This window comes from Eulemur rufifrons, chromosome 1 (assembly GCF_041146395.1).
Source record: "Eulemur rufifrons isolate Redbay chromosome 1, OSU_ERuf_1, whole genome shotgun sequence".
NCBI lineage: Eukaryota > Metazoa > Chordata > Mammalia > Primates > Lemuridae > Eulemur > Eulemur rufifrons.
Window position 1 is genome coordinate 71,617,813 of NC_090983.1, and position 22,560 is coordinate 71,640,372.

The following is a 22,560-nucleotide window of genomic DNA, read 5'->3' on the forward strand; positions in this document are numbered from 1 at the left end:
GTTGGGTAGTTAATGACAGCGATTTTATGGCCCCAAAAGCCTAAAATATTTACTATCTCGCCCTTTACAGAAAAAATTTACCAACTCCTAGAGTAGAAGAAGGATATTCTTGTTTAATTAAGTCTGGCTAAATCAGATTTGCAATGAATAAAAAGTTATGTTATACACGGTATTAATAAGGGAGTTTATGTTAACGCAAACTTTTAATTTGTTAATATTTGTTAAAATTAAAAATTCAGGTGTTCATTACTCTACAGAAATCCTAATAAATGTGTGCAAAGATATACATACATACACACACAAAATAATATTTTTTGAAGTTTAGAGTTTCTGAAAGGAGATGCTGGGATAAAATTTGGGGTACAGGGTATTTTTCAGGGATCAGTACTGTGGGAGGAAGGGCTGGGCAGGGGGAGAAGTTGAACTGTGATGCAGGCCCCACAAAGCCTTGGCCAATCCCACAGAGGGCTCTCAAACGTGGCCTGTCAGAAGTGTCCTGCACTGAGCCAAAATGGCCAGACCTTTGTACCCCCACTGTGATAAGTCATTGGATGTGGCCATCTGGGAGGGGCATGCTCTTGAGCAAGGCATCTGACAACCAGAGGCGCTCTGCCAGAGCTGAGGCATCAAATCCTTCTTCCCGGGTGGTGCATCTCCACGTCCCCACAAAGATCATGACAGTATTTCTTGTATTAGTAATAGAAAAAGACTGGATACCACAAATTAAATATCCATCAACGGAGAAGTGGTTAAATCAATTGTATTATACCTCCTAAGGGAATACTATGCAGCTCTTTAAATGAATGAAGGAAATTATTATAAGAAGGTTCAAAGATATCTAACCTATATCATTAAGTAATAAAGCAAGATGTAGAGCATTAGGTATTACATGACCTCATTTACATAAAAAGGACTATATATGTATTCTAACATGGATAAGAAAATTTTAGGAGGGAGCTGCTGTCTCTAGGCTGTAAGATAAGGGAAAGGGCACTTTTACTTTCCATGGTACATCCTCTCCACTGTAGCTTGAATGAACAACTTTTACGTCAAAAAATTTTTGCAAAAACCTAGCTAATAAAAATACATAAAACATTGATGTGTATGTACAGTGATGTATATGGACTAGGTGAGCTCCTTTTAAGATTTTAAACACTCACTTGCACTTTTTTCTTCTAGCACCTCTATAAACAAGCATGGGAGGCTGATAAGACCAAAGTCCACATCATGCCTGATATCCCACAGATTATTCTGGCAAAGGCAAATGCGATTAATATGAGTGATGTAAGTATAATTCCCCCTTTGGCATCTTTCTTTCCAGCCGATTTGAACCAGTAAAAACAAATTAATTAATTAATGTCTCTCGATTATGAGAGTGAATGTTTTAAAAACAATAGCGGAAATCCACAAACGAGGCTCTTTCTCTTTCTAATCTTGCTTTACCAAGAGTTGGAGTGGGCCCGTTGATAAGGTTGGGCCAAGCATTTAGGCATTTGAAGGGGGATTGAATTTGGTTCCAGGTGCAGGTACTCCTTGTCAAACTAAGAGACTTGGCAGGATGAGAAGGGCTTGGGGTCCAGGAAGAGAAAAAGGAAGCTAGAGTCTCTGGACCTCGTTTCTAGAAAGCGCCCCCACCAGTCTTTTGGGATGGTTCTAAAGAAGGGGTTAAATGGAAAAGGAAGATAAACATTTTGAAGAATTTGGGGCAAGCCCCATAACAAGGAATGTGCAGCACTGATTAGAAAATAAATGCATTGATGTTTTATTTCATTTCCTTTCTTATCCTAACCATAGTTGCTGGGAAATCCTCTAATCCTACCTGTTTTTTTCTTTTCTTCCTTTGAATTCCACAGGCATTTGGAATAGCCAAGCCTTTTTTCTTTGATTATGGAATCCACATAATTATATACATAAAAGTGTTGATTGTAAAATGAGTTTTCTTTTGATATAAGAATATCAAAGTAATTTTTACTTTTTTGGTATTAATAGTTCAATGAAAATGTTTGATTTTGCAAAAGATTTTCTTTCAAACACAGTCTTGTTGCTTGTGAGAACATTCAGCCACTGAACCACCCATGAAGCATTCTGCTCAAAAATGCGAAAGATGCCACAGCGCTAGTTTACTCTTCTAAAACATACCCAGGTTTTCCTATTTGGAAAAAAAACCTATTTCTTCCCCTTGCATCTCTTTACAGAAACTCTACAAACTGTCTTTGGAAGAGTCTAGAAAGAAAGGCTACGATCTCACAAGTGACGCAATTCCCATCAAAGCTGCGAAGGCTTCCAGGGATATCGCAAGTGACGTAAGTCCGCAGGAAAGCGGTCACCTGGCTGGGCGTTTCTAATTGACTAAAATAATAAAGGCTGAGTTCTGGAAACACTGAGTGGGTCAAATAGGAAAAAAAAAAAAAAGCATGTCTCACTCTGCTCTGTGAATACTTACGAGCCTTGCTTTTGTGTTTTCTCTGGTATTTCGGAAAAAACAGATTGCTAACCACATTATGATCCTCATGGATGTCAGCTCCTTGACTCATGAGAGCTAGGTATATTTTCCTTGAACTCTGTCACCAAGGCTGTAGCTTAGAGAAATCCAAAACCCCACAAAGCCTTGGCCAGTCTCACGGAGGGCTCTCAAGTGCTGCCTGTTAGAAGTGTCTGTCCTGTGTTGAGCTGAAATGGCCAGACCTTTGTACCCTGGCTTTCATGAGTCCTTGGATGTGGCCATCCAGGAAGGCATGCTCTTGAGCAAGGCATCTGACAACCAGAGGCGCTCTGCCAAAAGCGGAGGCACTCAGTTTTCTTGGTGAAAGGCTTATGTTATTCCTGCCTGCTGCTTCTTCAGATCTGACTTCCTAACCGGATGTCTCATGCGGTGGTGTGCTGGGGTGCTGGTCGTTGGGGCTCATGACAGCTGATAGTTAAATAATTAGGAATGTTGCAAACCAGTTGTTAAGCCACTGGTAGCCTGACATCAGCTATGGCGGGAGTCTTTGTACCACAGAAATTGGCGAATGCTACCAATTAGGGTTCCCCACCCCCAGAAAGCTAGTGTGCCAGCACATCACCTAGTGAAACTCAATTCTTTCATTTGCTTAAACAAATCCACTTACAGGAAGCATTTAATGACTCGGGGGTCCTCAGGTGGGAAGCACATTTCAGAGCACTCTTTTGTTGGCCACTCCTTCCTTCCCCAGCTTTAATTTCTCTCTCCTCTTCCGTCTCTGCTCATCATCTTCCCCACCTATCCAGCCCATCCCATGCCCTCTCATTATCCTGAGAACTCCAGATTCTTCTCCCTCTACTCCACCACAGTAACTTGGCTCTCCCAGCTCCTGGGCCCTGACGTGCACACTCAACCCCACAAGGAGACAGGCAGAGTAGGAAGCTTTCCACGCACAAAGATCTCCCCTCTAGAGAAGAAAGTTGGGATGATAAATAGTAAAATTTCTTCCCCATTCTAGCAGGTTAGAGAGACTTAGAAGGAGCTCCACAAATACAAAGCTACTCTAAAATCATACCGTGTACCTCATAGCTGAACCTGTTCTCATCAGTAAATGACTGGCTGGATGCTTTCTCGGGGCAGCATTAAAATGCTTAGAACATTCTGCCTTTTTCTCTCATTTTTGTGTGTTCTTATTATCTACTAAAGGCGTCTTTAGCACTAACAATAGAGTATGTGCATGACTCAGTGTGGTGCGTCATCACAAGATCTGGGTTCTAATCCTTAGTGACCTCAGCAAGTCACTCACCTCTCTGGGTCTCAGCTTATTCATCTGTCAAATGGGGGCAGTAATAAGAACTTTGCTATCCCCCTAACGAGGTATAGTTGTGAGTATCACATTACATAGGTGAATGTGGAAAACATGTTTTGTAAACTGTAGCGCTCTATACAGATATTGCTTTTTATGGAATATGGAATATTAACACTGAAATGATTTTCCGTCAAGGGAATTGCTCTGTATTCATGTTCATATTTTCTTCACAGTATAAATACAAGTACAATTATGAAAAGGAGAGGGGGAAAATGGTTGGTTTCCGCAGCCTTGAGGATGATCCCAAATTAGTCCATTCCATGGAAGTGGCTAAAATGCAGTCTGATCGGGAGTACAAGAAAAACTACGAGAAGACGAAGACCAGCTACCACACCCCTGCTGACATGCTCAGCGTCACGGCCGCCAAGGATGCCCAAGCCAACATCACCAACACTAACTACAAGCACCTGATCCACAAATACATCCTCCTCCCGGATGCAATGAGCATCGAGCTGAGCAGGAATATGAATCACATACAGAGTGATGTAAGGCTCTTTTCTGTTTGCATGGTGGCTGGAATCCCAGCGTGGAAAGAGAGAATATAGTCTTACCTGCCATACTTTTGCATCTAAATTGAAAAAATAAAGTAGAATTTGCTTCTTCTCTTTATAGAATGAGTACAAACAAGACTACAATGAATGGTACAAGGGTCTTGGCTGGAGTCCAGCCGGCTCCCTAGAAGTGGAGAAGGCCAGGAAAGCAACTGAGTACGCCAGTGATCAGAAATACCGCCAGCACCCTAGCAACTTTGAGTTTAAGAAGCTGCCTGATTCCATGGACATGGTGCTTGCCAAGCAGAATGCACATACCATGAACAAGGTAGAGAGAACAGTTGCCCTTCTACAGAGCTCCCAAGTGACAAAAGGCTAGCAGGCTCTGCTTCTTGTCTGGGAAATTGAATTCAGGTCCACCACTCCTAGGCAGTGGCAAACAGTTCTAGATCATCCCCCTACACCATTTTCTTCTCTTGCCCACCTCTAACTTTGTCTTCTCTTGCCCTTCTAATTGGGTTAGAAATTATTTATATTTTTAATTATTATACCTTAAGTACTTTTAATCCTTTCTAGAAGATAGAAAATACTGAAAAGATTATTTTTAAAAATCTGAGTTTGCTTTTAGTGTCTTTTCTGAATTATATGCTAATTTAGTTACTATTTACTACTTAAAATTAAGTGCATTCAAGTATTTATATATACATATGTATATTCCTTCCTGTTTGTCCTAAATAGTTATTCAAGTTTTGTATGTCTTTTTTTTTCACTTCCTAGCATTTATACACTATTGATTGGAATAAAGATAAGACCAAGATTCACGTGATGCCTGATACACCAGATATTTTACAAGCCAAGCAGAATCAAACAATGTATAGTCAGGTAAAGCTACATAAAAATTGCTTTTAAGTTTTGCCTTGAAACTTATTAAAGTTACAGAAAGATGTAAGAGTGAATAACTGATAGAATGTTGAAGCAGTGAACGTGATTGACTCACTGGTCAGCCCAGGGATATTGTAAAACACTGGTTAAGAGCAAGGGCTTCAGCTATAGCTGTGCACTCCATGGAGGCTGCTACTTTGTTTGTTTTGTTTCTCTCTGTGCTCATTGTGCTTGGTACAAAGTAGGAAATCTTTAAATAATTGTTGAAAAAATTCCATCGAACAGCTGGGTGCAGTGGCATGTACCTGGAGTCCCAGCTACTCAGGAGGCTGAGGCAAGAGGATCCCTTGAGCCCAGGAGTGCGAGTCCACCTTGGGCAATATAGGGAGACTCCATCTCTAATAAATTAAATAAATAAATAAATAAATATTGCATCAAACAGACCCGGGCTGAGTTTTAGCTTTGCCATTAATGAGTTGTATGATATTGGGCAAACCACTTACCTATCTAAATCTCAGTTTCTTCATCCCTAAAATTGGGACCGTAAAAGTGCCTATGACATTGGAGTGTCATGAGGACAAAATGAGAAATTCCATGTAAGGTTCTCAGCACAGTGCCTGGCACATAGAAAGGATGACTATTAACTATTTTATTTTAATGGTTTTAACACTCATACATCCATTCAATGGATTTGACTCAGGAAGATTTAACTCATTTATTACAACTTATAAAAGGCATTTTATCATCTATTTTACCTTTTAGATAATTAAAATTTTGTGACCTGATTTTATTTTTTTGTCAATTATCTTAATATCTATGTTCAAAATAGTGAGTCCAGACTATACTTAACAGCAGGGAGAAGGGTACGTGATATACCTGATGTGACCATATTGTTTCTGAACGGTAGAGGCCGTGCTCAAATATACCCCCAAGGAGTCTTAGAGCCAAAAAAATTTAAGCCAGGTCATATGATGCTGAGTTAGTGCTTTTTCTACTTTTAAACATCCCGTTTCATTTTTATCACTATCTTTTTAAAGATAAGGTCGATGACCTTAGAATCTGATACTCACTCTCTGGGTAAACTTTTGCTAAGTAATCTATTGGGATTTTTTATATAGACAGAATAATGCTAAAGAATTTCTTTAAATTTCAGAAACTCTATAAACTTGGATGGGAAGAAGCTTTGAAGAAAGGCTATGATCTGCCAGTCGATGCAATTTCTGTACAGCAGGCCAAAGCTTCGAGAGACATTGTTAGCGATGTAAGTACTAGTTTGACTTCTAAAAGGATATATTTTTATCTGAATCAGGTAACTTAATGTTGGTAACTATTTTTATAGATAGGCTTTCGCTTTCAAAACATAATGTTCCCTTCATTTTCTTTTACCCTCTTGGTGTAGCCAGAATTCACTCTTCTTTCTCACCCTTCGAATATCAAAGGGAGCTTCGTGAGTAGAGGTTGGGCCAGTGGACCTCGTAAGATGATCCATTATACTAAGATGTTATATTTTGGGATATTACAAAGGAACCAGAGATTTCAGTTTTTCCCTACTTTGCCTGAAAATAATTTTCCTGTTTTCTACTTGTCTATTTTAGAACAAAATCAAATAGCCAGATAATAAATCAAGTACAGAGTGGAGAGAAAGAGTGCCTAAAGACAGAATCTGACAATAAATTCTAAGACTATAAGGGAAGATTCTGTCTAACTCAATTAATTTGTGGCATTCCAGAAATGTTGGAAAGTTAATTTGATGATATGTTAGTACTCTCTGGCTTACAGGTCAATCCCTCATTAAAATGAGTTAATGAGGTGATGCACCTAAGGCAAAAATGATGCTTGAATGTTCCCTAGAAAATAAACTCATTTTCATTTAGTGTTGTATGCTAAAGATAGTTTAGAAATTGAAGAAAATGCATCAGTAATTTCCTAACACCCCAACATTTGATAGTATCTGATTTCTTTTCATGTGGACCCACTAGTTAGAACATTTTGAAATCTTACTCTAAAATTAAATTAACTATACGTGAACTTCACCACCATTATAAAGATTATATCTCCTCTCAATTTCAAATGTTCTTATATTTATCAAATCCCCCCAAATTAGAACTATTTTTGTAAGTACTTGATTTCATAAATTAGAATCATAGAACTTAGAAGATAACATAAAAGCTATTTAATCTAATCTCCCTCTCAGTGTCCTACCTTCTCTCCATCCAAACAGTCTGTGGATACTTTATCTAAATAAAGTAGATATTTTATTTAAACAAAGTATATTTTACCTAAATATTTTACTGATCGCTGCTCTATGTCTCTGTGCAACTCTATGAAGTTGCATATTTCCCCTTCCACTTGACATCTCTTCAAACTTTTTAAGTTTTGTTCTCCTTTGGTTTTAGTTTTATACTGATCAGCCTATTTGTGATTCATCCTATTTTTTCAAAACTTTTCTCAAAATAGAATGTCTCAAAATTTAGTGTCGTTTTCTTGACACAGGAGGTCAGGCCAGAGTAAATGAGCTTACCCGTTCCCCATGCAGAATCTATGGCACTACTTTATTATAAGCAATTTTGTCAGATTGCTTATATTGAAGCTATAGTCCACTTAATCCCCTCAATATTTACATATAAATAACCATGAAGCTGGATCTCATGAGAATGTAGAACCTACTTCTGTGAGGTATAATATGTGTTCAGCACCTAACATCAAATAAATGCTATTACTACACTCATTACTATCACTATTGTCATTGTCATCCAGTACTAATGTAATTTTTCTCAATTGAATCTAAATACTGGATTTTATTTTTACTCTCTTAAACTTATGTAGTCATTTTGACTCATCTGGTACTACGTGGAGCTTTTGTGGAGTTTTCTTTCTGATCTAACATATTTAGCTGTTTTGAACTACTGTACATGCAAGATGTAGATCCCAAACAGGACAAGGTTATATGACATAACCATATGGGAAAGCACTAAGAATCCTGCTGTTGAATAAATAATTCTACACTATTAGGTCTGTTCACTGAGTCAGGTATCTTCATAATTTTTCTGTCATTCAGCCCATATATTTTCCCATAAGGATATCGTTTGCATAAAACTATCACAAGAACTTTATTAAATGCTACCGTAAAGTCAGCATACATAACGTCCAGCACTTTCAAGCATATATTTCTCTTTTTTTAATGTCAGTAGATTTAGGGGGTATAAGCAGTTTTTTGATACATGGATGAATTGTATGGTGGTCTAAGCATATATTTGTGCCTCTAGCGGAAATTGATTTCTTAGTATAAGCTCTCTTGATACTTTACTATATTTGGTTTTTCTTTTTTTTTTGGAAGCCTTCACTTTAAGTAAGTAAACATTTCTTACTAAGTTAGCATAGACATACCTTCTCTCATTTCAGTTTTTAAAAATAAATGTGAAAACAAAGCAAACTGAGCTTAACTTAACCTTTATTTATGTTAATAAAAAACTGTGTTTCCTCTGATTTCAGTTTAAATACAAACAAGGCTACCGAAAGCAAGTTGGCCACCATATTGGATTCCGGAGTCTGCAAGATGACCCAAAACTTGTGTTGTCCATGAATGTAGCCAAAATGCAAAGTGAAAGAGAATACAAGAAGGACTTTGAGAAGTGGAAAACCAAGTTCTCCAGCCCCGTGGACATGTTGGGAGTGGTGCTGGCCAAGAAATGTCAGGAGTTGGTTAGTGACGTGGACTACAAGAACTACTTACACCAGTGGACGTGCCTGCCTGATCAGAACGATGTTATTCAAGCTAAAAAAGTTTATGAACTACAAAGTGAGGTTAGTTTCTATTAAATTCAATAGTTTATATATTACGTCATATTTCATAGAAGTAGCCATTTAGTCATAGAGATGCAAAAACTACAAAGAGGAATTATTGTTGAAAATCTAACGTTCATCTGTTTGTAATTCAGTGAATCACTTGAGTCAAGGGCCCAGGGGAGAGGGAATTTTGATGGCTTACTTTGTCTTTTCACAGAATTTGTACAAGTCTGACCTTGAGTGGCTGAGAGGCATAGGATGGAGTCCCCTGGGTTCTTTGGAGGCAGAAAAAAATAAGCGAGCTTCAGAAATCATCAGTGAGAAGAAATATCGTCAGCCTCCAGACAGAAACAAGTTCACCAGCATTCCTGATGCCATGGACATAGTTCTGGCAAAGACCAATGCCAAAAATAGGAGTGATGTGAGTAACTTTTGGAAATGAATAAAATAGATTATAGTGCCTGCTACCTGGTAGTGGCTCAATAACATTTACTGAGTTAGTGAGTAGAATAGCAAAGCATTGCATCACACAGCACAGCATAATGGTTTCTATTGAGTTGCTTTATTTGAATTATCAACTTTCCTATGCTGAATCATGTAAAAATAGGTTAATGTTGATTGTTGTTCCCCAAAGCTTATTTATTTATTATTTTTATTTAACCAGGATGTAATGAGAAAACTATTGAACATTCATTCTTTCTTTGAAACTTGAGGGCATGAAAGACCCAAATTTTTTGGTTAGGGTAGAGTGTATGAGGGGGAAAGGTTCTGAGCACCTTACACAGGCACAGTGGGTATGTTATAAAGAGTGTATTTTCTACCAAATGATTATAATGCATTTAGTATAACTGAATCAAAATAACTTGATAATTCTATGTCACAGTAAACAAATATACATTCCATATTCAACTTACTTTCTTCTCCAGCACTGATGCCAGTGTCTTGCACATAATAGATGCTTAATAAATATTTATTGAATAAAGTAAATGAAAGATAGCAGTGTGGAGTAATTCTATGTAAAGAAGAGAAAGATTTACTTATAACTGCTCAGCTAAAAATCTAACTCTGAACATTACAGAAAGTTGAATTATGAGCAGTGAGTTTCTGGAGCTGGTAAGAAAGTTTGAATAGATATATAGTAGTCTTATCATCTGGGTTTTAGGAGGATCTAAATATATATACCATATGTAATATATTTTAAATATCATATATAGGGAGTTTTTTTTTTTTTTTTTTTGAGACAGAGTCTCACTCTGTTGCCCGGGCTAGAGTGAGTGCCGTGGCGTCAGTCTAGCTCACAGCAACCTCAAACTCCTGGGCTTAAGCGATCCTACTGCCTCAGCCTCCCGAGTAGCTGGGACTACAGGCATGTGCCACCATGCCCGGCTAATTTTTTGTATATATATATTTTAGTTGTCCATATAATTTCTTTCTATTTTTAGTAGAGACGGGGTCTCACTCTTGCTCAGGCTGGTCTCGAACTCCTGACCTTGAGCGATCCACCCGCCTCGGCCTCCCAGAGTGCTAGGATTACAGGCGTGAGCCACCGCGCCCGGCCGTATAGGGAGTTTTTAAACTAATGTATAACCCCATAATCAGCTTGTAGTGATTATCAGTAAATTATAGCTGCTCTCTTCCCAACCAACTCCTCACTTTTGAAAGCATTTGAACTTTTGAAAGCATTTACTATACATTTCCAGAGTGTATAGTAAATACTGACCTGTCAGCTTCATTATGAATGTTTAAGTATTTGTTTGTTCTTTTATTATTTTTACAATGGCAGTTTAAATCCAACAGACTAAGAAGGCAAGAAATTTGTGCAAAATATTAATATTTCCCCTTTCTTAGAATCCAAGTTTCTTTTCTCACTAAGAAACAGGAGAGAAAAAGCTGTGAACTAATAAGGTGACCAAGAGAGAAACCATGGGTCATAAAGTTTATCAACATAAATGCCCTAGGGCAGAATTTCCCAACAGTGCTCTAGTTTCAGGAATGCTGAAATATCTATCCACTCGTGGCTCAGGACAGTGAAGCAGAACCTGGGCCACCTGGGGTCCTTGAGCCTGCTGTCTCTCCTTTTGAATAGACGAATACATCTAGCCCAGTGCAAATAATATTACCATTTTCTCTGTGTTCCATAGAGTGAAAGCGGTATATGCCGTTGAAGAAATGGTCTAGCTTAGTGGTTCTCAACCAGGGACAGTTTTGTCCCACTCGGGACATTTAGCAACATCTAGAAACATTTTTGGTTTTCACAACTTGGAGATGACATGCTACTGGCATCTAGTAGCATGTAGCATCTAGTAGAAGCCAGGGACACTGCCAAATATCTCACAATGCACAGGGCAGCCCTCCACGACCAGGAAGCCAGCTTACAACATCAATAGTTATAAGGTTGAGAAACTCTGATGTTGCTTAATCAGAAAGGTTAGTGCAGAACTGGGATGAATGTATAAGGAGATTAACCAACCTTGCTTTGTTTTTGTCCTGAAGGTCTTAATCAGCTTCTCTGAGTTATAGGCACTGTAGTAATCATGCTCAGGAAGAAAAATGAGTGCCAACTTCACGCGTTTTGCATCATATGCCGCAAAGAGAAATTGACAAGTCCAAGAAATCAATGAGATTTTTAAAAATTTTATATTGAAATAATTTCAGGCATATAGAAAAGTTGAAAAAAGTAGTACATATAATTCATATGTATGTGTATACAGACACGCACACACGCACACACGCACACACATCTCTTCAACCAGATTCCCCAAATGTAAATATGTTACCACATTTGCTTTCTCTATCTTTCCTCTCTCTTTTTCTTTCTCTCTTTCCTATCTATGTCTACATCTATATATCTCCATTAGAAAGTAAGTTGCTTCATGGTGCCCCTCAACCCTTAAAGTTTTCAGTTGGCATTTCCTGAAAATAAAAACATTCTCTTACATAATCATAGTGCAATGATCATAATCAGAAATTTAATTTTGACTAGTCCACTAGTCTACAATATTAGTTTACAGAATTTATTCAGTTTTATCACTAATGCCCTTTATAGCAAAAGAAAATAATTTTCTCTGGTCCAGGATTTAATCCAAGACCACACATTGCATTACGTGCCATGTCATTAGTCTCCTTTACTCTGGACTGTTTTCTTATTATTTGTTTGTCTTTCAAGTCCTTGGCATTTGTCAAGAGTATAGGCTAGTTATTTTGTAGAATCTCCCTCAGTTTGGGTTTTCTAGTATGTCCTCGTGATTAGATTCAGATTATGTCTTTTTAGCAGGATTTCATTTGTCTTCCTCAGTACCTCCTATCAGGAGGCACAGGATATCAGTTTGTCCCATTATTGATAATTTTACTTTGATCACTTGGTTAAAATGATATTGTTGTGTTTCTTCACTAACAAGTAACCATTTTATCCTTTATCATTGTTAAGTTATCTGCCTGTAATATTTTTTGACAGTGTAGAAATATTATGTTTTTCATCAGATTTTCACTTCCTAGTTTTAGTAAATCAATGAGATTTTAGTTTGGGTCCCTTTGTCATTTGTTGAAGACAGACATAAAGATGGCTCTGGGACATACAAGAGATTTTGATAAATTTTCAAATCCTAATCCTCCAAAATAATCATGAGGTATAACAATAAATAGTAAGCCACATAGGCAATGAGACTCCTTAATTTCTAGGCATACTTTGAATAAGTCATCTTTTGAGAGGCCAGGGCTATCTCCTAATTAAACACTGAGGGGGATTTTACAACACACAAGATGGAGAACTCTGTTCCATTGGAGGATGTTGGCAAAGGCTCCAATCACCTGGGTTGATTTTTTACAGGCAGGATTATCTTAACTTTGAAAAGATGAGCCCTAATCTGTATTTTGAAAGGCAATTATGTCCCAGATAAGTCAAGAAAGAATGCATCTATTTCCTGCTTATGTTACCAATTCTGTATAATGTTTAATTCAGATGAATTCAGTAATTCTTTTTGAAGTCAACTATGTCATTCACTAATCTAACAACACCACTGAGAAGTTCTTCTTTCTCATTTTAGAGACTTTATAGAGAAGCCTGGGACAAGGACAAGACTCAGATCCACATCATGCCTGATACACCTGACATTGTTCTGGCTAAAGCAAACTTAATCAACACAAGTGATGTAAGTTTCCGAATTCAGCACGTGTTTTCAGAGCACTCACTTTAATTGCTTCTAAGTCAGTGAAGTTGTTTGGAAGTTCTTTTGAATCCCTGAATCATTTTAATGAATAAACTACATGTGACTTAGATTTCTTATTTAGTGGCCTTCAGATTGAACATCACAATGTTGGCACTCCCCATCTCAGGCAGAGTTGGAAGTCACATTCTCTGTTCCTTGCAGTCCATTATTACACATATCACCATGATGTAGTGGTTTTTACCACTCTCCCCAATGTGGACCAGGCACTCCTTTCAGGCAGAGACAATTCTGATTGAATCTGCAGATGATTACCCAGCACTGTACCTGACGGATAGCAGACACTCAGTGAAATTTTGGATGAGTAAGGATACAAAACCATGCAGGAGAGTTTCACTTCTATTTCTATTGTCATCATAGTATGAACTCCTAACATTTATAGATATAAAAATTAAATATTTTAAAAACAAATTCTAAACTCTAATAGAATGACTTTAACATTAAAGAATGTATTAATTAAAGTAAAATGCCACAAAGGACTAAATTATAAACACAAGTCCAAGATCAATAGGCTTTTTAAATAATCTGGTTTCTGGGTAAAAGTGAATTTAAATTATATTCTCAATTATTTTATTATGTCACAAATCTGAAGAAGCAAATTATTTCACTTAAACCTTTTTATTCGTTATTTAAACTTTCTTCAAAATACCTTGAATTTTAGAAATTATGAAGTACTATATATCTTACCTACAGATATGGATTCTATTTTGGATGGCCCTGTATTGTGAGACAGACACTATTTCACAATGCATTAACTACATGGAAGAGATAGCCCGTTAGGTGTGGCTTTTCCCCACTAGAGGAGTTAGATGGAAAGGCGTTGCTCTTTTGTAATAAAAACTAACAAAATCTTCAATGGTAGTTGGAAAACTGCACCTAAATAATATTTCATTTCATTTCTCTATCAATTTAATCCTGCCTGATTCTCAAAAGAACAGTCACGTGCCACATGACAACATTTCGGTCAACGACTGTGCATGTATACAACAGTGGTCTCGTAAGATTATAATACCATATTTTTACTGCACCTTTTCTATGTTTAGATACACAAATACTTACCATTGTGTTACAATTGCCTGCAGTATTCAGTACAGTAACATGCTGTACAGGTTTGTAGCCTAGGAGCAATAGGCTATAGCACATAGCCTAGGTGTGTGGTAGACGATACCATCTAGGTTTGTGTAAGTACACTCTTATTATGTTCACACAATGATGAAATCATCTAAGGATGCATTTCTCAGAACACATTGCAGCCCTTAATCAATGTATGACTGTATTTGGGAAAAGCTGACATTTAATTTTGATCTGGGTAATTGAAGAGCTTTAAGGTTTAAAACAGGATCGTTAGCAATCAATGGGCATACTTTCCAATTACATTTGAGTATTCTAGAGCACAGATACTATTCTCATGGACTCTTAAAATATTTAGCACATTGAATTCATTATGCTGCATTTGTCTATGGAGAACAGTTTTCCCCTAAGTGATTTCTTCATTTCTTAACAGAAAATCTACCGAATGGGTTATGAGGAGCTGAGGAAAAAAGGTTATGATCTTCCTGTCGATGCCATACCAATCAAAGCTGCAAAAGCCTCCCGGGAAATTGCCAGCGAAGTAAGACTTTATCCCTTGTTGATATTGATTTGATTGCAATTTATCTCTTCAAAGCAGTCTCAATTTAATTTTAAATTGAACAGAATCTAAGGGGTAGCATTAAAACAGAGCAAAATGCTGCTAGACATGCAGTGTGGAATGGGGATAAGATCAAGGATGCATTTACTATATATGGAATTTGTAGCCGAATTTAGCCTTTAATCTTTCTTATCAAAAAACTCTCTAGGCTTAGTAGAATATTTAGAGTTAATGTGCTTTGTAACTTGCCATAAAGATGGCAACACAGGTTAATCTTGAAAGGAATAAGAGGCATTTTTTTTTTCTTTAGTACAAGTACAAAGAAGGCTTTCGAAAGCAGCTTGGCCATCACATTGGAGCCAGGGACATTAAAGACGATCCCAAGATGATGTGGTCCATGCACGTGGCCAAGATCCAGAGTGACAGGGAGTACAAGAAGGACTTTGAGAAGTGGAAGACCAAGTTCAGCAGCCCAGTGGACATGCTGGGAGTGGTGCTGGCCAAGAAGTGCCAGACCTTAGTCAGTGACGTGGACTACAAGAACTACCTGCACCAGTGGACATGCCTGCCCGACCAGAGTGACGTCATTCACGCCCGGCAGGCCTATGACCTCCAGAGCGATGTGAGTCTAAGGTTTACCTTTGGCTAACAAAACATTATGTCGGCTTTCTTCAGTAGGAAATTCCTCCTATAGCGAGGGAGTTGAGTTTACACAACTGAGCTCTGTTTCCCTGGACAAATGCCCAAGCACTAGCTAGTCACCCCAACATCTGGAGGCACCATAATTCCACAAAGAAAGAGCCAGCAAAGCCCCCATTGCTTTGGTGGTGGTCTCTAGATTGTTGTGCTAGGCAATTGAGGAATTGAGTTGTTGTCTATGTGCATCTGTTTAAAATGTTTTTCAAAATTTACTTCTGATCTGTGTATTTTGTTGATTTATAATTCATACCAAATTAAACCTTTATTTCTTTAAGGACATATGCTTACATTTAGTGATTTATCACTTGCAATTGCAGAATTTGTACAAGTCTGACCTTCAGTGGCTAAGAGGCATTGGCTGGTTGCCCAGTGGTTCTCTAGAGGATGAGAAAAACAAAAGAGCCTCCCAGATCTTGAGTGACCATGTTTACCGTCAGCACCCAGATAAGTTCAAGTTTTCCAGCCTTATGGACTCCATACCGATGGTTTTGGCAAAAAACAATGCTATTACCATGAATCATGTAAGTCCTTTCTTTGAGGAAGGTATTAATTTTTTTTTGAAAACACTAAAATCTGTTCCTATAAAAAAATTATGTTCCATTCTTTTGCTTGATATGAATGTGATTTTAAGTAAGTGTTTGCTGTGCTTCTTACTGACAGCAGACATCTAGACCTGAAAGTGTCACAAATACCAACTCACAGAGCAGAATTTCTTTATTCTCAGTAAGAATCAGACGACTTTCATGTGTCTATTCATTACCGGCCCGTACTAGTCATATCTTCTTATTTCTCTTAGCGCCTTTATACAGAAGCTTGGGATAAAGATAAAACCACGGTTCACATTATGCCAGACACCCCTGAAGTTGTACTAGCTAAACAAAACCAAATAAATTACAGTGAGGTAAGCAATATTCATGAATATTCATGGTGCGTGATATATTTTCCTTACAATGCAGTTTATAAATCCAATTTATGATTATTTATGTCTATTTTAGAAACTGTATAAACTTGGCCTAGAAGAAGCCCGGAAGAAAGGCTATGATATGCGGCTAGATGCCATTCCTATCAAGGCAGCCAAGGCCTCCAGAGACATTGCCAGTGAAGTAAGTACACCCAGAAACTTCTTTGCCTTAGCGCTGGCCCGAAGATTTTTTTTTCTCTGTTTGATTTACAGTGCAGCAAGTAAGCTATGAGGGTAAAGCTGTTGCTAGCAGTTTATTTTTTCAGTAAATGGTTTAAAATAGTGGTGATGAAATTCTCAACACAAGGGCCAAATTCTAGCTATGATTGAGTCCACAGTGACATGCATTTCAATACGTCCCTTTGCAGCTGAACAAAGCATCGGATACTTGGCTATAGTTCAGATAATTTTTTTGGCTTTTCCAATTATGTATTTCTTTTTTTATGTTTTGGTAGATTTAGAGGTGCAAGTGATTTTTAGTTACATAGATTAATTGTGTAGTGGTAGTGTTTGGGTTTCAGTACACCTGTCACCTGAATAGTGTTTATTATACCTGATATGTAGTAATAGTTTTTCTTCCCTCACCCTCCACCCTCTGGTATATTTCTTATATACAGTCAGACTCATTGTAGGGTTCCTTCAAAACCCAACTTATGCTCTAGAAACCAAGGAATCTACAAACTCTGAGTGAATAGGAACATTATTCAAAGTTCAACCATCTATGTGGATCGTGTTTGTCTCTGCATCCAGTGATTGGCTATGGATATTTGCTTTCTTTAAAAGATGGATTTGCTCACGTTTCTAAAAATTTTTATTCTTCCATTTCTTTTGTCCATGAAGTCAAAAATATATTTTTCCTTTATTCACCAAATATGGAAATTAATCATTATAATTTAAAAATAAATATTCGATAATCAGAAAAGGATGAAATACATTAATGGACACCCATAGAATGAAATATCTGCTGCCATTATAAATTACATTTATGAAGAATATTTGACACAGAGAAATGCTTATATATAACCGAAAAGAGTAGGCACAAACCCATATGCAGTAATTTTATTGTCCCCCCACACATGTACCACAAAAAATTAACTCTGAGTGGCAGAATCATGTCTTAATTTTTATTTTCTGTTTTTGGGTATATATTGTATATTTCATTTATTTTCCAAGTGGTTTACCAGATGAATATATTGTATATAATTTATATATTTGGGGAAAATCATTATTTTTTTATGAATAGGAAAATTTAGACCTAGTAATTGCTTTTTACTGAAAGTTCAAACAGGTGACTGTCAGTCTTTTCCTTCTTCTAGTTCAAGTATAAAGAAGGTTACCGCAAGCAGCTTGGCCACCACATTGGTGCCCGAGCCATCCATGATGACCCCAAGATGATGTGGTCCATGCACGTGGCCAAGATCCAGAGTGACAGGGAGTACAAGAAGGACTTTGAGAAGTGGAAGACCAAGTTCAGCAGCCCAGTGGACATGCTGGGGGTGGTGCTGGCCAAGAAGTGCCAGACGTTAGTCAGTGACGTGGACTACAAGAACTACCTGCACCAGTGGACGTGCCTGCCCGACCAGAGTGACGTCATCCACGCCCGGCAGGCCTATGACCTCCAGAGCGATGTGAGTACTTAGGACTATAAAGACATGCGAAGCCGGGGAAGCAGTGAATTAACACCCTTTGGAGGAGATTGCAATAGGTAGCACCAAGCCCACCAGCCCCTGCAAGGGGAGAACAGCATGCCTTCCTTTTTTAGGAGAGTTAATCCTTTAACCCTCCAGATCAAAATGGAATATTGTCTAATGTTCTGCCTGTCCACCAGGCTGTATTTTAGAGAATGCTTTTACTTGATTTCATACCCTTCAGATGAAAATGCATTTCTAATGCAGGAATAAATATTTATTGACTATTTGTGTCAACAGAATATGTACAAGTCTGATCTCCAGTGGCTGAGAGGGATCGGCTGGGTGCCCATTGGCTCTTTGGATGTGGAAAAATGCAAAAGGGCAACTGAAATTTTGAGTGATAAAATCTATCGCCAGCCTCCAGACCAATTCAAATTTACCAGCGTGACTGATTCTCTGGAACAAGTGTTGGCCAAGAATAATGCCATCACTATGAACAAGGTGAGGCTTCAAAATTCAGAGACTCAAGATGGGGCATCTGAACTAAATCAATGAAAAAGACATTATTGAGAGAAGAGAGCACTGAGCAACAAAAGACATCTATCATCTGTCTATCTATCTTCTACTTGATATATGTCATTTATATTCTGATATTTACTGCAGTTATTTTTTCATGGTTTTGATATAATGGCATATTTTATAGGAAAATAGTCTGCATAAAACATGCTTATTCTCACTTTCCTTTTAATTAACATACATTTCAGATTATCAAAAGGCACTTATAAATATCTGTTCCACTGTGAACTAATTGCTTAAAGATGTGTATAAAATACATAATGTGTATAAAATCATCATTTGTGGCTGGGTACAGTGGCTCACGCCTGCAATCCTAGCACTCTGGGATCTGAGTGCTAGGAGCTGAGGGGGGAGGGTCATTTGAGTTCAGGAGTTTGGGACCAGCCTGAGTAGGAGTGAGACCCCATCTCCACTAAAAACAGAAAAAATTAGCTGGGTATGGTGGCATGGTGTGTTGGCACGTGCCTGTTGTCCCAGCTACTCAGGAGGCTAAGGCAGGAGGATTGCTTGAGCCCAGGAGTTTGAGGTTGCTGTGAGCTAGGCTGACGCCATGGCGTGCTAGCTTGGGCAACAGAGGGAGACTCTGTTTCAACAAAAAAAATACCACCATTTGTTTTTTTGATTATAAAGTTTTTGTGACTCTGAATTTCCTATTAATTATACATGGAATTTTTTTCTGATGACTGTATGTATTTTCTTTGATAGCGTTTATACACAGAAGCCTGGGACAAAGACAAGACTCAGGTCCACATAATGCCAGACACACCAGAAATTATGCTGGCAAGAATGAACAAAATCAACTACAGTGAGGTGAGAGCAGATGCTAATTCTTTGACATTTGCATGCTATTTCTTATTTTCATTGATCTATTCCATAGTGATATAATACCAAATGACAACTTTATAAAGAATCTGTTTTTCTAGCTTCATGTGAATAACAACTCTTGCATTTCTCATAAATGTTAAACTTTAAGTTATATGAATAATCGCTTAGGAAGTACAAATTACAAGAACTAACGGTTTAAGCAGTAACCATAAAATTATATAGACCAATTTATTTTATTAAGTTTTGAAGTTAGGAAATTTGCAACAGACCAAATATATTCATCTTCCCCTTGTGCTAAAGCATAGGTATAGTAAAAATATTTCCTGTATATGATATATTGTTCCTAAATTATAGTTTAGGGACAAAATTTAAGATTTTTATTGTATAAGATTTAAGCCAAGGTCTAAAATTACACTACCAGCAAGTAACACAGAGAGAGAGAGAGAGAGAGAGAGAGAGGCTCCTATTCAGTGCATATGTTAGCAAGCCCACTTCCTTTTCACTTTCAGTGAGCGTAGGGCCACATGCCCTCATCCCAGAATCGCAGATGCTTAGGCAGAGAGGTCAGCCTTGCTCCAGTACAGAAATTCGCCTCCCCCACGCAATGGGTTGCTGAACTACCTTTGCTTAAGAAGTCTCAGTGACAAGGAGTTTATCTCATAGATCAGTCCATTGGTTCTGGAAAACTTAATAGAAAGGGCTTCCGATGTATTGAGTCACAGCACTTCTCTCTGCAAATCCCCTTAGTCCTCTGAAGCTGTGCAGAACAAATCTGTGCCCACCCCAGAGAAGAAGGCTTCTCTGCCACCTGCACCCCAGTTCTCTTTCTAATCCACGTTCCTGGGCATTCCTCACGTGACATCCCTGGTAAAATGTGACTCTCAGAACTGAACAAACTATTGTGAGTGAGGACTGACTGGTGTAGAATATAGTCGATTATCATATTTTCTCTTCTGGACATTTGACCTCCATTTCTGTACCCTGTGCTCCCCGGGTACTTTGGCAGCTGTCACTGCTGGTGCACACAGAATGTCGGATCAACTGAAACTCTAAGATATTTTATGTAGGCTAAAGCTACGTTTCCTCTATCCTGCATTTATGCATTTGGTCATTTATCTCAGTTCAAAGATTGATGTTTATCTCTATGCAATTTCTTCTTCTTAGACTGAGCCTATGTGTTTAAGCCTGCAGAGATTTTTGTGAATCTAAAATTCTGTCTGCAGATGTATTAGTTATTTCATCCAGCTTTCTGCCACCAGCAAGGAAAATATTGTTTCTTTGGCAGCAGAGATCAACAGAATATTGCTCTTCTCTGGAATATCATTTAGAGAATTTAGATAAGATTGCCACCATCTTAAGTAATTTCATTTTTGGAGCGATACTGTAATTTTGAGTGCTTGTATAAATAGCTCTCAATTGTCACCAAAAACTGAAAACATCAAGTTCTACTGTCAAATCAGAAAGGATTGAATTTTTAGCTAACAGCTAAACCTGTAGTATAGGTCTGTATTGTTACAGGAAAGCATGTGTTGTACGTGCAGATATTTCAGGAGACAAAGAGGCCCTGTATCTGGCCGCTCGGCATTTCTGGAATTCTCAAGTCTGTCTCTGTGGGAAAGCTCAGAGACACTATAGTGCGGCTGCTGGTTCCAGGAGGCCCAGGTGCCCTCCCTCCTTTCCCCTGCAGACCGCACTCCTCCCACCCTGACCAGGACATGCCCAACGGCACTCCCCTCGTATGTGGAAAAGAAGAGAACGTCTGTGCTGGTTTCCTATCTTCTGTAGAATTAAGCACCAACTTATCTTAGAATCAGGTGTTCAAGGTCCAACTCCAGACTCTCCTCAGTCCTCTCCTGCCACATGTCCCCGGGGCCTCACCCCACTTCCTTCAATCCCCTGTGCTTCCACCGCTCTGTGCCTTGATTTGTGTGATTTCCTCTGCCCTTGACATCTATTGAAACCCTGCTCATCACTCAAGGTCCAGCTCGAAGGTCACCCCATCTGCAAGAACTTCCCTGATTCTCTAATCAGAGCAAATTACTCCTTCCTGGAGCTCTTCCTTAATAATGTGGTTTGACTTTTCAAGCAGTCAGTTCCACAGGTTTTCAGTCTTTCCATCCGTTCTCCCAGGAACCTTAAGTTGAAAGAGGTGTCAGCATCATCTTTGTTTCGCAAGTACCTGACACAGTCACAGACCATAGTCAGTGCAGAATAAATGTGAACTGAATTCATTGCCATGGTCAACAGTCAAGTCTTTCCCTTCTATCCACATTTTGCTACCTTAGGCTTGTGAGTTTCAGCTTATTTTTTCCAGTAATTTTCAAACCTGATTCATTGTGTTAACTAAAAATTTTAAAGCAATATATAGTATGTATATCTAGTTAATTCAACATAAGTTTTAAAGTAAAAAATAAAGGTGCCGTGGTCCCCATAGGCATCATTTTTAAGTCTTCGATTTAGCAAACATGCAGAAGGCTTAGAACTTTCGAAAGTAAGATTATTGCAGGCATTATCTCTGGGGAACTTAGTGAATTATTTCAGTCCTCGGTCAGTTTTTGGATATGAATGTCAACACCTAACTGATTTTATTCTTTTGCCCCAATTTAGAGCCTTTATAAACTTGCCAATGAAGAATCAAAGAAAAAAGGCTATGATTTGCGAAGTGACGCCATCCCGATAGTGGCAGCCAAGGCCTCCAGGGACATCATCAGTGATGTGAGTTGTCAATTCTCTTCTGAATATGTGATCAGTCTGCTGTGACATTTTCACCAAACTAAATCTTGAAAAAGAACTTTCTTGAACCTTTGAAAATATATCCTGACATATTTGTGTGGGAATTTTCAAAAACTTGGTTTCAGGGAAAATGAAAATTTGCTGCTTATAAAAGGGATTTGTAACCTGTAGGATACAGCATCTTTGGTGAAAACTGGTCCACTGAGAATAGAGAAAGATTCATTCATGTGTAAACTGTTAGAGTGCAGCTGCAGGCCTGGAGATGCTAATGTAAAAATTATTGTTACGCTTGTAGAAAAAGCATATGGAAA

General features: G+C 38.2%; 1 protein-coding gene across 2 annotated transcripts in view; it reads left to right on the forward strand.

The window, feature by feature from the left end:
- Positions 1-22,560, forward strand: part of NEB (nebulin) — a 206,554-nt gene that overhangs the window by 63,195 nt on the left and 120,799 nt on the right. Inside the window, exons 45-62 of one of the 2 annotated variants that reach the window (XM_069472715.1) lie at positions 1,180-1,284; positions 2,196-2,303; positions 3,986-4,297; positions 4,425-4,631; positions 5,081-5,185; positions 6,339-6,446; positions 8,678-8,989; positions 9,189-9,392; positions 13,015-13,119; positions 14,699-14,806; positions 15,135-15,446; positions 15,841-16,044; positions 16,320-16,424; positions 16,519-16,626; positions 17,801-18,112; positions 18,413-18,616; positions 19,397-19,501; positions 22,124-22,231. In XM_069472715.1, coding sequence (XP_069328816.1) covers positions 1,180-1,284; positions 2,196-2,303; positions 3,986-4,297; positions 4,425-4,631; positions 5,081-5,185; positions 6,339-6,446; positions 8,678-8,989; positions 9,189-9,392; positions 13,015-13,119; positions 14,699-14,806; positions 15,135-15,446; positions 15,841-16,044; positions 16,320-16,424; positions 16,519-16,626; positions 17,801-18,112; positions 18,413-18,616; positions 19,397-19,501; positions 22,124-22,231 — 3,132 coding nt within the window. The remainder of the gene's footprint in view (positions 1-1,179; positions 1,285-2,195; positions 2,304-3,985; positions 4,298-4,424; positions 4,632-5,080; positions 5,186-6,338; positions 6,447-8,677; positions 8,990-9,188; positions 9,393-13,014; positions 13,120-14,698; positions 14,807-15,134; positions 15,447-15,840; positions 16,045-16,319; positions 16,425-16,518; positions 16,627-17,800; positions 18,113-18,412; positions 18,617-19,396; positions 19,502-22,123; positions 22,232-22,560) is intronic. The other variant, XM_069472708.1, reaches the window with a different exon arrangement.